This window comes from Larimichthys crocea, chromosome XXIV, assembly GCF_000972845.2.
Source record: "Larimichthys crocea isolate SSNF chromosome XXIV, L_crocea_2.0, whole genome shotgun sequence".
NCBI lineage: Eukaryota > Metazoa > Chordata > Actinopteri > Sciaenidae > Larimichthys > Larimichthys crocea.
This window is the reverse complement of record NC_040034.1, coordinates 5,540,956-5,556,357: the sequence shown is the minus strand read 5'-3', so window position 1 is coordinate 5,556,357 and position 15,402 is coordinate 5,540,956. Positions and strand designations below refer to the sequence as shown.

The window sequence follows — 15,402 nt, the reverse complement described above, 5'->3', positions numbered from 1 at the left end:
TCCAATGAGCGACGATTTATAAAATAGTAGGGTTAGTGTTAGGTTATGCATTCAATATTAATAAAGCCAATTTATTTGCCCAAACCCAAAAGCAAAAATGAATGCAGTCATATTGAGTTTATTAGTACTAGTACATAAATCTTATTACTTGCCTCACATTAGATTTGTTAGTTAATTTATATTAAAACAATGTCATTTAAATGGATCCAGACTCCACACAGCTTCTTGATGTGAGGCGACAGTGCTGACCACTGCACCGCCGTGCTGCCCATAATCAAAGAAGTGAAAGTTTTTAATTAGTTATTATGAATGAAGGTCAATTCTAGACGAGTGCAGAACTCAAAAACACATGACGTCAGAGTTTCTTCCTCAGTTTCAGATTTAAACTGATTTTACTACATTAGCCTCTTATTTATGACACATGTAGACATCAGTGTATGAAACATGTTTAGAAGCCACAAACAGGTCGTAGTACACAGAAATATTTAAAAAATACTTTTTCATTTTGTTTATGTTCACAGCTGCATCTCAGACTTTAAAAAGATCCAGATAAATGTGACACATAAGCATGTATAACACTTCACTGTACTTTACTTTACTTCACTGTAGTGTACTTTAATTCACTGTATTTCACTGTAGTGTACTTTACTTCACTGTATTTCACTGTAGTGTACTTTAATTCACTGTAGTGTACTTTACTTCACTGTAGTGTACTTTACTTCACTGTATTTCACTGTAGTGTACTTTAATTCACTGTATTTCACTGTAGTGTACTTTAATTCACTGTAGTGTACTTTACTTCACTGTAGTGTACTTTACTTCACTGTATTTCACTGTAGTGTACTTTACTTCACTGTACTTCACTGTAGTGTACTTTAATTCACTGTAGTGTACTTTACTTCACTGTAGTGTACTTTACTTCACTGTATTTCACTGTAGTGTACTTTAATTCACTGTATTTCACTGTAGTGTACTTTAATTCACTGTAGTGTACTTTACTTCACTGTAGTGTACTTTACTTCACTGTATTTCACTGTAGTGTACTTTAATTCACTGTATTTCACTGTAGTGTACTTTAATTCACTGTAGTGTACTTTACTTCACTGTAGTGTACTTTACTTCACTGTATTTCACTGTAGTGTACTTTAATTCACTGTATTTCACTGTAGTGTACTTTAATTCACTGTAGTGTACTTTACTTCACTGTAGTGTACTTTACTTCACTGTATTTCACTGTAGTGTACTTTAATTCACTGTATTTCACTGTAGTGTACTTTAATTCACTGTAGTGTACTTTACTTCACTGTAGTGTACTTTACTTCACTGTATTTCACTGTAGTGTACTTTACTTCACTGTACTTCACTGTAGTGTACTTTACTTCACTGTAGTGTACTTTACTGTAGTGTACTTCACTTCACTGTAGTGTACTTCACTGTAGTGTACTTCACTTTACTGTAGTGTACTTCACTTTACTGTACTTCACTGTAGTGTACTTTACTTCACTGTACTTCACTGTAGTGTACTTTAATTCACTGTACTTCACTGTAGTGTACTTTAATTCACTGTAGTGTACCTCACTTTACTGTACTTCACTGTAGTGTACTTTACTTCACTGTAGTGTACTTTACTGTAGTGTACTTCACTTCACTTTACTGTACTTCACTGTAGTGTACTTCACTGTAGTGTACTTCACTTCACTGTAGTGTACTTCACTGTAGTGTACTTCACTTCACTGTAGTGTACTTCACTTTACTGTAGTGTACTTCACTGTACTTCAGAAGAAAGGATTTGAAGCATCAGAAAACAGATTTTATTTCAGGTCTTTCCTGTCACACATTTGTTTTATCAAACAGGAAGAAGAACACGTTCTCATCAGACTGTTCATGTTCAGCACAGACTCGTCTCCTCTCGTCTCCGTCTTTCCTTGATGCTCTCTCAAGAAGAAAAAACAGACCCGGTCCAGTTTCCGGGTTCTGGTTTGTTGTCCGGTGTGAACGCTGTATTCTCTCAGTCGCGTTCAGGTTTTGTAAACAGGGTTCTTTATCACCATGCCAACGAATGTTCTGTCCATTTCCACCATCACAGTTCCAGCAGCGTTCAGGAGTTTGTCCTCCGGTCGTCACGGAGACGAATAAAAAAACAAACAAAAATAAAAAAAAACAGAAACTTTCCCTTTGAAACAGACAGAGAGAGTGAGACAGACAGAGAGAGTGAGACAGACAGAGTGAGACAGAGACAGACAGAGAGAGTGAGACAGACAGACAGAGTGAGACAGACAGACAGAGTGAGACAGAGACAGGCAGAGAGAGTGAGACAGGCAGAGAAAGTGAGACAGACAGACAGAGTGAGACAGAGACAGGCAGAGAGAGTGAGACAGGCAGAGAAAGTGAGACAGAGACAGGCAGAGAAAGTGAGACAGCAGAGAAAGTGAGACAGAGACAGGCAGAGAGAGAGAGAGTGAGACAGGCCTTCTCCAAAACCAGGTCAAAGTCCGAGACCTTCCAGGGTTCCTGATTGTCACCGGTCCAGTCCAGTTCACGCTGCATCGTGGTCCGGTCCAGATTCGATCAGCGCTGGCCGGTGTAAGCTCTGAACCAGGACGTGACGGAGGCAGCAGCTGACGAGATCATTCCTCCAGTGTTAGCGGCGGGCTGAGAAACCTGCAGTGCACTCTGGGAAAGATCCATGGACTGTAGGAGGAGAAGAAACAGGAAGTTCTGTTTGTTTGTTTTTCAGATCGGATCAGAACCCGGTCTGACAGGTGGACTTGGGGTGTTTACCTGTGATGGGATGTCACAGAATCGTGGACTCGGCACCGTCTCCCAGTCCGTCCCGAGGTCCGTCTCTTCGTCCGTGACCACCTCGTCTCCACTCTCCTCTGCTGGGCCTGCGGCCTCCGGCTCCACGAACTCCATCGACTCCTCCAGGTCAGCGCTCACCTCAAACGGACCGGTCCTGGACCAGAACCAGAACAGACAAGTCAGGTAAAAAGTTCAGTAGAGGAGCAGGAAGTGAACGCCACAGCTCTCTGACCTCACCTGCCCAGGTTGTTGTTGTCGGGGGAAACCAGAAACATGATGTTCCTCAGAGTGTGATGAGGGTGGAGCTTCTCGCTGTCCACATGCTGCACAGAGTTAAGGTAACGTTAATGTAACGTTAATGTAACGTTAACATTAGAACAGCTGCAATCACTCAGAGGTCGAAATTTCGTGTTTCACGTTTTCTCTTCAGTGGGCCGTGGCCTGCTGTTGGTGTGGGTGTGTCTCACCTGTGAGTGTCTCACCTGTGAGAAGCAGAGGTGGAGGATGTTGGTGTTAAGCTTGCTCAGCGCTCTGGTGAACCGGTACCGGCTCAGATTCTCTCCGCAGAACTCGCTGAGGAACAAACAAACATAAATGAGACACGTCACAGACACGCTCAGTTTTCCTGATGCTGGGAGGGGAAGTGAAGGCAGCGGCAGGTGTGTCCGGTCTCACCTGTTGCACAGCTTCTTGGGCAGGTTGACATCCAGGATGTGAGAAAGGATGGTGATGAACTGTGTGGCGTAACAGAGGGCGGCGCTGATGGTGTGAGCCGGGTTGATGTGGTCCAGTTCTGCAGGTCAGGTGTCAGTGTGTCAGTACTTTAATAATCTGATTACGTCCTCAAAAGGTTGCTGAAGTCCCAACACCACCCCCCCTCACCTGGGCCCTGACTGCTGCTCTTCTCCTCCACCCAGCTGTAGTAGGCGGAGCAGTCTCCGTTGCTTGGAAGGGTGACAGGCGGTCCAGTGATGCTGATGCTGGTCTCTCCGTTCTGGTCGTCCCAGATCCAGCGACCCGACAGATAGGTGGTCCGCCGGGCCTCAGCCAGTTCGCTCACCGTGCTCGAGGTCAACGCCGGGTCGCACTCCGCCACCACGTCTGCGGGGTCTCTGAGCGACAAACACAGGGGCAGAGGACAGAGGAACTGTGTGTGTGACGAAGTCTGGCCAGGAGTGCTCAGGTGTGTTCGGTCAGTTCAGGTGTGTTCGGTCAGTTCAGTCAGTTCAGGTGTGTTCGGTCAGTTCAGGTGTGTTCGGTCAGTTCAGTCAGTTCAGGTGTGTTCGGTCAGTTCAGTCAGTTCAGGTGTGTTCGGTCAGTTCAGTCAGTTCAGGTGTGTTCGGTCAGTTCAGTCAGTTCAGGTGTGTTCGGTCAGTTCAGGTGTGGTCGGTCAGTTCAGGTGTGTTTGGTCAGTTCAGGTGTGTTCGGTCAGTTCAGTCAGTTCAGGTGAGTTCGGTCAGTTCAGGTGTGTTCGGTCAGTTCAGGTGTGTTCGGTCAGTTCGGTCAGTTCAGGTGTGTTCGGTCAGTTCAGTCAGTTCAGGTGTGTTCGGTCAGTTCAGGTATGGTCGGTCAGTTCAGGTGTGTTTGGTCAGTTCAGGTGTGTTCGGTCAGTTCAGGTGTGGTCGGTCAGTTCAGGTGTGTTTGGTCAGTTCAGGTGTGTTCGGTCAGTTCAGGTGTGGTCGGTCAGTTCAGGTGTGTTTGGTCAGTTCAGGTGTGTTCAGTCAGTTCAGGTGTGGTCAGTCAGTTCAGGTGTGTTCGGTCAGTTCAGGTGTGTTCGGTCAGTTCAGGTGTGGTCCTCACCTGCCCTGTTTCTCCTCCTGTGTGGGGAAGATGTGTGTGGTGAGCTCCAGGATGTGTTCTCGTCTCAGCGCTGCGAGCTGACTCAGGCGGCTCTGCAGCTCGCGGCTGCGTCTCTCCATCAGCTCGCCCAGACGGCGGTTGTGACGCTCGATTTTATCCCGTTTGTCCTGATGGCGTCCGGCCCGGCGCTGCAGCCGCTGACTCTCCTCCTGAGAGCGCAGCAGGAGCTCTTTATCTGCAGAAGAGACATCGTGAAATATCTGACCCAAAATGAACCAGAACCTTCAGAGACCGACGTGACCCAGCAGACGGACTCACCGCTCTTCACGTCCTCGTTGCCCCCAGCGACCGCCTCCTTCAGCTGCTCGATCTTCATCTTACATGACATGATCTTCCACTTCTGAGGAGACATCACAAACCAAGAGACAAAGTTTCATCAGGGTCAGGTCTGATCATTATGCGGGCGGCTGTGGCTCAGGAAGTAGAGCGGGTCGTCCACTAATCAGATAATCGGCGGTTCGATCCCCGGCTCCTCCAGTCTGCATGTCGACGTGTCTTTGGGCGAGATACTGAACCATCCGTGTGAGTGAATGAGATGTAGTGTGAAAGGTCAGAAGACTAGAAAGGTGTTATACAAGTACTTATATACAAGTACTTGTATACAAGTACTTGTATACAAGTACTTACAGTACAGTCCATTTAACTTCACTCACCATCTCATCAGCCTGCAGCTTCCTGTCCATCGCCTGGATGACTCTGCGAGGACAGAGGACAAACATCAGTCTGTGTCTAACTCTGATCTCAGGTCAGGTTTGAGGAAGTTTTTTTATCAGAGAGAAGTTCATGACACAGTCTGATCTGCCCAGGAGCTCCGTCACTGATGAAGCTCCGTCACTGATGAAGCTCCGTCACTGATGAAGCTCCGTCAATGATGAAGCTCCATCAATGATGAAGCTCCATGAAGCTCCGTCACTGATGAAGCTCCTCCGTCAATGATGAAGCTCCGTCAGTGATGAAGCTCCATCACTGATGAAGCTCCTCCGTCAATGATGAAGCTCCGTCAATGATGAAGCTCCATCACTGATGAAGCTCCTCCGTCAATGATGAAGCTCCGTCAGTGATGAAGCTCCGTCACTGATGAAGCTCCTCCGTCAATGATGAAGCTCCATCACTGATGAAGCTCCTCCGTCAATGATGAAGCTCCGTCAGTGATGAAGCTCCATCACTGATGAAGCTCCGTGCTGACCTCAGGCAGACCAAACATCATGAAGAACAACACGAGGTTCTGTGATGTCACCCAGTTTAACACATGAATATGTCACAGCAGATGTGAGTGTGGTAAATGTGAAGCTGTGATGAGCTCAGTGTGATCGTGGTGCGGCTCGGTCCGGCTCGGTCCACCTGTGCTGCAGCTGCTCCTTCTCGTCCTTCAGCTTCTTCAGGCGCTCCAACTTCTCCACAAACCTGCAAACACACATCAGGAACATGTTCAGATACAGAAGAGCTCACGGTCACCCTGCTCATGTCTGCTGGGAACATCTCAGACCCCCAGAGAGGTCCAGAGAGGTCCAGAAAGACCCAGAGAGGTCCAGAGAGGTCCAGAAAGACCCAGAGAGGTCTGGAGACCCCCAGAGAGGCCCAGAGAGGTCCAGAGACCCCCAGAGAGGTCCAGAGAGGTCCAGAAAGACCCAGCGAGGTCCAGAAAGATCCAGAGAGGTCTGGAGACCCCCAGGGAGGTCCAGAGAGGTCCAGAAAGATCCAGAGAGGTCTGGAGACCCCCAGAGAGGTCTGGAGACCCCCAGAGAGGCCCAGAGAGGTCCAGAAAGATCCAGAGAGGTCTGGAGACCCCCAGAGAGGTCCAGAGAAGTCCGGACAGGGCCCGGTCCTGTGACCGAACCGAACCGAGCAAGTTCTTGGTGTGATACTTCACAGAACCTGAAATGTTCCGAAACTGCCTAAGCGTGCCTGTGAGGTTCGGGTCGGGTCGGTTCGGCAGTGACAGGACGGGTTCACCGCCTGAAATCTGAACCTTACCTCTCTCCGGTCCTCCCGTCCCCGGTCCTCCCGTCCCCGGTCCTCCCGTCCCCGGTCCTCCCGTCGTAGTACACGAAGTCTCCGGCCTGGACGCAGCGGGCGCAGGTCAGCCTGCGGCGGGACGTGCTGCACAGCGGGCACCGCTCCACCGCCACGTACAGACCCTCCGCGTCATCCACCGACTCCACCATCACGCAGCCCGGGGCAGAGTGCGCCGGGTGGGGGTGGTGCGAGCGGAGGGGCGGCCTCCCTCCGGAGCACAGGCCGGAGGATGAAGCGGCTCGGTCCGGGTCGAGCGGCGGGAGTCCCGCGGAGGCCGCCATGGAGCTCCAGCTAACTGTGCTAACAGGCTAATGTGACGTCAGAGCTTCGCACGGACCTCTAACGCGTCATGACGAGCTGTGACGTAGTTTACCGTGATGACGCACCAAGTCTAAAACTGCACGAGCTCACCGACCGACATGTTTTTGTTTTGATCAGAGTCCGCCACTTCCGGTTCCCTCTGAACACGTCACGGAGAGACGCTTTGCTTACGTCATGACGTAAATAAATAATAAGCTCAGTCAGTCCGGACAGCGGCAGAACCGGGTCAGCTGGTCCGGGTCAGCTGGTCCGGGTTAGGTCCAGTACATCCCGTCCTCCAGTTATTTATTTATTTATTTATTTATTAAACATGTTACACATGAAACCAGTCCACCTGTCCGAGACACACACCTGAGCGGTCAGTCACCTTCCAATCAGAGCACAGAGCGGGAACGACCCACTGAGCCACTGAGCCATGAATATAATAACTGTAATATATAATATAAATATAATAACTGTACTGTGGCTCTGTCATAAATATATAATATAAATATAATAACTGTACTGTGGCTCTGTCATAAATATATAATATAAATATAATAACTGTACTGTGGTTCTGTCCAATCTATATATAAAAAATATAATAACCGGTACTGTGGTCTTCATAAATATATAAATTACTCTAATCACTGTACATGTGGCTCCGGTCCTAACATATATAATATAAATCATCATAAAACTTTGACTGTGGTCCTGTCATAATATATAATAAATATAATAACTGTACTTGGCCTCTTCAAAAAATAAAATAATAATATAATAACTGTCCTGTGGTTCTGTCATAAATAGATAATATAAATATAATAAGTGTACTGTGGCCCTGTCATAATATACTAATAAATAATAATAAATAATTAATAGTAATATTGTTCTAACAGTCTGACATCAGTGAGTAAAGTTTCCAAAGTTTTTGTGGTTTTATTTCCTTTGTGCACCTTACGCATCATGTTCCTCGTTCCAAACCACAAGCCGTCAGTTTTGTCCTGCACCAAACTTTCTGCGTCTTTCTTATTCTATTCAAACTGCCCTGCGGAGGTGACCTCCCGGCCGCCCTCACTCGCTTCCTGAAGCCTCTCCGGTTGGTAATGTTCTCGAACTGCTTTCGTGTCTCACGCTCGCCTTTGCTCCTGGAAGTCAACACCAGGTTCTGCCTCAAATCTTCACAATCTCTCATTCCTTATTGTTACCTTACACTCCGAAATATATCCATTAGCCTCAACTAAAGACTGATGTCATTGTTCATCACCGGTCAGAACCCACTTTTCTCTCAGACACGAAATATGAGCAGACGAGTCCGAGGCTTCAACCATGCGGTAAGATGAGGCCGGAAACAGCTCGGGTTCATAACTGGAGCACAAAAAGATGTCATATGGTAATTCCAGACCATGGAGAGACAGACAGACAGACAGACAGAGAGACAGACAGAGAGACAGACAGAGACAGACAGAGACAGACAGACAGACAGACAGACAGACAGACAGAGAGACAGACAGAGACAGACAGAGAGAGACAGACAGACAGACAGACAGACAGACAGACAGAGAGACAGACAGAGAGACAGACAGAGACAGACAGACAGACAGAGACAGACAGACAGACAGAGAGACAGACAGAGACAGACAGACAGAGAGACAGACAGAGACAGACAGAGACAGACAGACAGACAGACAGAGACAGACAGACAGACAGAGGTTTGAGTGGAGTTTTCATCAGTCTTGCATGCTAAGCTAGGCTAACAGTTTCCCTCTGTTTCCAGTCTTGCGTGCTAAGCTAAGCTAGGCTAAGCATTGCTACCTGCTGAACTGTTGGTGTGTCAGGACCAGTCCTTCCAGTCTGATGGGGAAGCAGACGTCGCAGCTCGCCACCATGTTCTGGATCTTAAAGTCCAAGAAGCGGGCGGGGAAGCCAAGCTTCTGCACCACCCGAGCATACTTCCTCGCAGCCAGCCGTGACTGCTCCTCACTGCACACGTTCAAACACACAGGTGGAGGAGAGACATGTAACTACAGACAGAACCACAGACAGACAGAACCACAGACAGACAGAACCACAGACAGACCTCTTGGCTCCAGTACAGACCATCTTCCCTGAGCTGAAGATCAGTGCCGTGGTTCTTGGCTCACGGATTCTCATGATGACCGCTGCAAAACGCTGAAACAACATGAGACCCAAAGAAGCTCCTGACACATTCCACGATCATCAGTCCATGTTTACACATATTATTAATTTATTATTATGATATATTATGTGTTTTACTGCAGCATTTCCTTTGCAGTATTAAGCGAAGGTGAAGAGAAGGTGTGGTATGTTCAGTTGCAGTCTGCACACTGGGTTACCTTTGGGTTGTACTCAGCATTTCTGGCTTGGAGAGCGATAAACTTCAGATCCAGAGGACAGCCGAGGTTCACCGTGGACACAATATTCCTGCACACACACAAAACTACGTGGCCGTCAAATGACATCATACTGTGATCAGTACTACAGGTGAAGTGTCAGTACTACAGATGAAGTGTCAGTACTACAGATGAAGTGTCAGTACTACAGATGAAGTACATTTATAGGTCAGTAACTTACTGTAACTGTGGGATGATTCCTGATCTCTCAGTCACGGGGGTCATGGGGGTCATGGGGGTCATGAGGGTCATGGGACAGAAGGGGGAAGCACCTGTTCCCAGCCCCAACATGGATGAACTTTGCTGGGGGTCAACTGATACTGCTGGTGTGGAATCCTGGGAGCTGTAGTCCAGACAGATGCCACTGTCCTGAGACACGTCCAGAGCTGTGGCCTGACTCTCAGCTGCAACAAAAGTCAATTTTGTTAATATAGTGCCATATCATAAGAAAAGTTGTTGTACATTCTGATGTCCGGGGAGATGGAAGAGTTCTTCAGCCTGCTGGTGGAGCAGGACATGGACAACACCTTCATCAGGAGTGTGTTCAGTGACAGAGGGTGGTGGGCGTTGTCCAGTATGGACAGCAGTTTGTCCACAGTCCTTCTCTCTGTGCCCAAAACTGAGCCAGCCCTCCTGACCAGTCTGTCCAGTCGAGCAGTGTCCTTCTTCAAACCACAGCATAGAAGAGGACGCTGGCCACCACAGACTGGTCAAACATCTGCAGCAGTTTGTTGCAGATGTTGAAGGACCCCAGCCTTCTCAGGAAGTACAGACGGCTTTGTCCTTTCCTGTGAATAGAGTCCATGTCTGTTATCCAATCCAACCTGTCATCCAGCTGCAGCTCCAGATTTGTAGGTCCTGACCACCTCCGCATCGACCTCCTTGGAGATGTGGTTTGTTTCTTCTGAAATCCACCTCCATCTCCTTAGTCTTGGAGGTGTTCAGCTGCAGATGGTTGGACCTGTACCACCTCACAAAGTCCTCTTCCAGGCTCCTGTACTCCCCTCCCGTCCATCCTTGATACAGCCAACTATTTCAGTGTCATCTGAGTATTTGTGCATGTGGCAGATCCCAGAGTTGTACTGGAAGTCAGATGTGTACAGAATGAAGAGGACGGGAGAGAGCACGGTCCCCTGTGGTGATCCAGTGCTGCTGACCATAGTGTCCGACATGCAGTCCTTCAGTCTGACGTACTGTGGTCTCTCTGTGAGGTAGACTGTAATCCATCTCACCAGGTCTGAGTCCACCCTCATCCCGTTCAGGATGTGTGATGTCATTGCAACTGGTCTGAAGTCACGGCTCACTGGGGTGTTTTGTCTTAGGAACTGGGATGAGACATGAAGTTTTCTACATAGATGATGTTTTTGGTTTCCTGATGTGAACGTGCTGTATCTCTCTCTCTCTCTCTCTCTGTAATATATATATATAAAATTAATATATATATATATATATAGATATATAATATATATATTATTATATATATATATATACACACAAACACATCTATTCCTGTTGATCAACAGTGACATCATACCTGTGTTGTGTTGGCGACTGGGCTCTTCCTGTGTGCTGAGCTCATCAGGCAGGAAGCTGAGGTCGAGCTCGTCCCCCGGTTCTCTGCTGGACTGGTCCTGTTGAGAGAGGGTGGGGTCATGTGGGGTGTGGGCAGGGCTCTGGAGCCCAAGCCCCTCCCCCAAAGGGAAGCTGGAGTCCTGCAGGTGAAAAAAAAAATAGTGGATCAGAGTTCAAAGGTCAGCCCACCAGGACTCAAACCCAGGAAACTGTTGCTGTGAGGTGAAAATTATTTCCATGACGACACTCCTCTGAGGTTCTTTGAAGGACAGACCTAGACCTTCATGTGATTCAGCTCATCGACAAACTAAATTCCCCTAAGTTCCTCTAAACTTCATCTCTGCAGAGCTTCACACATTTTCTAGAAACAACAATATTCAGATGTCTCTGAGATGGCTTCACATTTGAACATTTTTAATTTTTGGTCAAATTTAAACGTGTCGAGTCGACCAATAAAAGTTAAATCAAAAGAACAATAAAGACATTCATGTTTTTAAGTGAACATCTAATTAAAGAAAATTCACACATCTACTCACATTTGCAATGGAGTCATCAAAGTAACGCTCCAACGCTGACTCATCCATGGGTGACCTGATCCAGGACCTTCCAGGAACTGTTTCCAGGCAGGGCTGCACAGCTGCTTCCAATCCTGACCTGATCAAATACTCAGAGGCAGCTGCTGTGTCCTTCAGGTCCTTCACCTCCTTCACGTCCTTCACCTTCTTTAGGTTCTTCAGGTCCTTCAGGTCCTTCACCTCTTTCACGTCCTTCACCTCCTTCAGGTCCAGGTCCTTCACGTCTTTCACCTCCTTCACGTCCTTCAGGTCCTTCACCTCCTTCAGGTCCTTCACCTCCATCAGGTCCTTCACCTCCTTCAGGTCCTTCAGGTCCTTCACCTCCTTCAGATCCTTCACGTCCTTCACCTCCTTCAGGTCCTTCGGGTCCTTCACCTCCTTCAAGTCCTTTAGGTCCTTCACAACGGTGATGATGATGAAGATGGTGATGATGATGATGGTGATGATGATGATGATGATGATGGTGATGATGGTGATGATGATGGTGATGATGATGATGATGATGATGATGGTGATGATGAAGATGGTGATGATGATGATGATGGTGATGATGGTGATGATGATGATGATGATGGGGATGATAATGATGGTGATGATGGTGATGATGATGGTGATGATGATGGTGATGATGATGATGATGATGATGATGGTGATGATGATGATGATGATGATGATGATGATGATGGTGATGATGATGATGATGATGATGATGATGATGATGATGATGATGATGATGATGATGATGATGATGATGATGATGATGATGATGATGATGATGATGATGATGATGATGATGATGATGATGATGATGATGATGATGATGATGATGATGATGATGATGATGATGATGATGATGATGATGATGATGATGATGATGATGATGATGATGATGATGATGATGATGATGATGATGATGATGATGATGATGATGATGATGATGATGATGATGATGATGATGATGATGATGATGATGATGATGATGATGATGATGATGATGATGATGATGATGATGATGATGATGATGATGATGATGATGATGATGATGATGATGATGATGATGATGATGATGATGATGATGATGATGATGATGATGATGATGATGATGATGATGATGATGATGATGATGATGATGATGATGATGATGATGATGATGATGATGATGATGATGATGATGATGATGATGATGATGATGATGATGATGATGATGATGATGATGATGATGATGATGATGATGATGATGATGATGATGATGATGATGATGATGATGATGATGATGATGATGATGATGATGATGATGATGATGATGATGATGATGATGATGATGATGATGATGATGATGATGATGATGATGATGATGATGATGATGATGATGATGATGATGATGATGATGATGATGATGATGATGATGATGATGATGATGATGATGATGATGATGATGATGATGATGATGATGATGATGATGATGATGATGATGATGATGATGATGATGATGATGATGATGATGATGATGATGATGATGATGATGATGATGATGATGATGATGATGATGATGATGATGATGATGATGATGATGATGATGATGATGATGATGATGATGATGATGATGATGATGATGATGATGATGATGATGATGATGATGATGATGATGATGATGATGATGATGATGATGATGATGATGATGATGATGATGATGATGATGATGATGATGATGATGATGATGATGATGATGATGATGATGATGATGATGATGATGATGATGATGATGATGATGATGATGATGATGATGATGATGATGATGATGATGATGATGATGATGATGATGATGATGATGATGATGATGATGATGATGATGATGATGATGATGATGATGATGATGATGATGATGATGATGATGATGATGATGATGATGATGATGATGGTGATGATGATGATGATGGTGATGATGATGGTGGTGATGTGGTGATGATGATGATGATGATGATGGTGATGATGATGATGATGATGGTGATGATGATGGTGATGATGATGATGGTGTGATAGTGATGATGATGATGATGATGATGATGGTGATGATGATGGTGTGATAGTGATGATGGTGATGATGGTGTGATAGTGATGATGGTGATGGTGATGATGGTGATGGTGATGAAGATAATGACAACAGTCAGTTCACCCTCCCTCCAGCAGGCGGAGACCTGCTCACCTCAAACACTACAGGAACGGAGCTCTGCGCATGCGCACCGGATGTAAACAGAGCATCGTGGCCGCGAGGAGAAATCAGCTCTAATTAATAAAATCAGCTGATATCTGATCCGACCTGTGACGTCATCTTTGTGACGCAGAACGTCCGTGTGTCCGTGTGATGACGTAACATAGCAAAATGGAGTTTGTGAAGAAACGACTGAGCGAGTTTTCTCTGGAGGCTCATGGTGAGTACACAGAGTACTACACAGAGTACTACACAGAGTACTACACAGAGTACACATAGTACTACACAGAGTACTTCACAGTGTACACAGAGTACTTCAGAGTACACAGAGTACTACACAGAGTACTTCACAGAGTACACAGAGTACTACACAGAGTACTTCACAGAGTACACAGAGTATTACACAGAGTACTACACAGAGTATTACACAGAGTACACAGAGTACTACAGAGAGTACTACACAGAGTACTTCACAGAGTACACAGAGTATTACACAGAGTACTACACAGAGTACTACACAGAGTACACAGAGTACTTCAGTGTACACAGAGTACTTCAGAGTACACAGAGTACTACACAGAGTACTATACAGAGTACACAGAGTACTTCACAGAGTACACAGAGTATTACACAGAGTACACAGAGTACTACACAGAGTACACAGAGTACTACACAGAGTGCTTCACAGAGTACTACATAGAGTACTTTACAGAGTACACAGAGTACTACACAGAGTACACAGAGTACTACACAGAGTACACAGAGTGCTTTACAGAGTGCTTCACAGAGTACACAGGGTGCTTTACAGAGTACACAGAGTACTACACAGAGTGCTTCACAGAGTACACAGAGTGCTTCACAGAGTACACAGAGTACATGAGTATACAGAGTATTTCACAGAGTTCTACACAGAGTACTTCACAGAGTACTACTCAGAGTTCTACACAGAGTACTTCACAGAGCACACATACTACTACACAGAGTACTAGAGAAACTACAGAGTATACTGTGTGATCAGTGATCTGATTGGTCCTTGGTTACCTTGCAGAGCTGTACCTGAACCAATCAATGCCTTACCTGGAGAAGCCACCTGACCCGCTGCAGTTCTACCGCGACTGGATTGGTCCAAACAAGCCCTGCATCATTCGTAACGCCTTCAACCATTGGCCGGCTCTGTCCAGGTGGACCCCAGAATACCTCAGGTGAGGCAGACCCACTGTGCTCTTCTTCTGTGGTCACATGTCTCTGATTCAACTTCCTGTCTGCAGGGAGAAGGTGGGGTCAAAGGTCATCAGTGTGGCGGTGACACCCAACGGCTACGCGGACGCTGTCAGCGGCGATCGCTTCGTGATGCCCGAGGAGCGCCGGATGAGTTTCAACGAAGTACTCGACGTCATCGAGGGGAAGGTGAGAACTACCAAGACTACAATAGTACCTTGAAATCCTATAAACTAATATGACTAGGACTAGTACAGTGTGTACTCAGGTGTACTGTGTGTACTCAGGTGTACTGTGTGTACAGGTGCAGCAGCGTGGCGTCCTGTACGTTCAGCGTCAGTGTTCGAATCTCCTCGACGAGCTGCCGGAGCTCACTGATGACGTCGAGCCGCATGTTTCCTGGATGAGCGCCGCCCTCGGTGAGGTCACCACTGAG

At 46.3% G+C, this 15,402-nt stretch overlaps 3 protein-coding genes across 4 annotated transcripts in view; 1 reads left to right on the top strand and 2 right to left on the bottom strand.

Annotated features, from left to right (window-relative positions):
- Positions 1-2,373: 2,373 nt before the first annotated feature.
- On the bottom strand, positions 2,374-7,160 carry atg14 (autophagy related 14). 2 transcript variants are annotated; one of them, XM_010752627.3, is made up of 11 exons: positions 6,637-7,160; positions 6,004-6,066; positions 5,316-5,358; positions 4,921-5,002; positions 4,603-4,837; positions 3,685-3,914; positions 3,478-3,595; positions 3,270-3,375; positions 3,040-3,125; positions 2,782-2,956; positions 2,374-2,691 (listed from the first exon to the last, which is right to left on the bottom strand). In XM_010752627.3, the coding sequence occupies exons 1-11, from the start codon at positions 6,957-6,959 to the stop codon at positions 2,569-2,571; spliced, it is 1,584 nt and encodes a 527-aa protein (XP_010750929.2). In that variant the 5' UTR covers positions 6,960-7,160; the 3' UTR covers positions 2,374-2,568. The 2 variants fall into 2 exon arrangements, with proteins under 2 accessions (XP_010750929.2, XP_010750930.2); XM_010752628.3 differs by having other exon boundaries at positions 3,285-3,375; positions 6,637-7,159.
- A 1,071-nt stretch (positions 7,161-8,231) lies between these two features.
- tbpl2 (TATA box binding protein like 2) lies at positions 8,232-11,705 on the bottom strand. Its single transcript, XM_027275065.1, has 7 exons — positions 11,501-11,705; positions 10,927-11,104; positions 9,574-9,796; positions 9,336-9,423; positions 9,059-9,150; positions 8,794-8,961; positions 8,232-8,346 (listed from the first exon to the last, which is right to left on the bottom strand). The coding sequence occupies exons 1-7, from the start codon at positions 11,546-11,548 to the stop codon at positions 8,232-8,234; spliced, it is 912 nt and encodes a 303-aa protein (XP_027130866.1). The 5' UTR covers positions 11,549-11,705.
- A 1,959-nt stretch (positions 11,706-13,664) lies between these two features.
- The window catches only part of jmjd7 (jumonji domain containing 7), a 6,674-nt gene continuing 4,936 nt past the window's right edge, over positions 13,665-15,402 (top strand). The window contains exons 1-4 of the mRNA XM_027274685.1: positions 13,665-13,968; positions 14,797-14,950; positions 15,017-15,155; positions 15,271-15,385. Coding sequence (XP_027130486.1) covers positions 13,920-13,968; positions 14,797-14,950; positions 15,017-15,155; positions 15,271-15,385 — 457 coding nt within the window. The 5' untranslated portion in view covers positions 13,665-13,919. The remainder of the gene's footprint in view (positions 13,969-14,796; positions 14,951-15,016; positions 15,156-15,270; positions 15,386-15,402) is intronic.

What these genes read in the sequence shown, in the direction of transcription:
- atg14 (XM_010752627.3), bottom strand. Translation starts at nt 6,959, where the DNA reads ATGGCGGCCTCCGCGGGACTCCCGCCGCTCGACCCGGACCGAGCCGCT. An exon ending in AGCTGCAGGCTGATGAGATG is followed by an intron (nt 5,003 to 5,315) that starts GTGAGTGAAGTT and finishes ATGTCTCCTCAG; the next exon opens with AAGTGGAAGATCATGTCATG. An exon ending in CCCAAGAAGCTGTGCAACAG is followed by an intron (nt 3,376 to 3,477) that starts GTGAGACCGGAC and finishes TTTGTTCCTCAG; the next exon opens with CGAGTTCTGCGGAGAGAATC.
- tbpl2 (XM_027275065.1), bottom strand. Translation starts at nt 11,548, where the DNA reads ATGGATGAGTCAGCGTTGGAGCGTTACTTTGATGACTCCATTGCAAAT. An exon ending in TTGATGACTCCATTGCAAAT is followed by an intron (nt 11,105 to 11,500) that starts GTGAGTAGATGT and finishes TTTCACCTGCAG; the next exon opens with GACTCCAGCTTCCCTTTGGG. An exon ending in ACACACCAACAGTTCAGCAG is followed by an intron (nt 8,347 to 8,793) that starts GTAGCAATGCTT and finishes TTTGTGCTCCAG; the next exon opens with TTATGAACCCGAGCTGTTTC.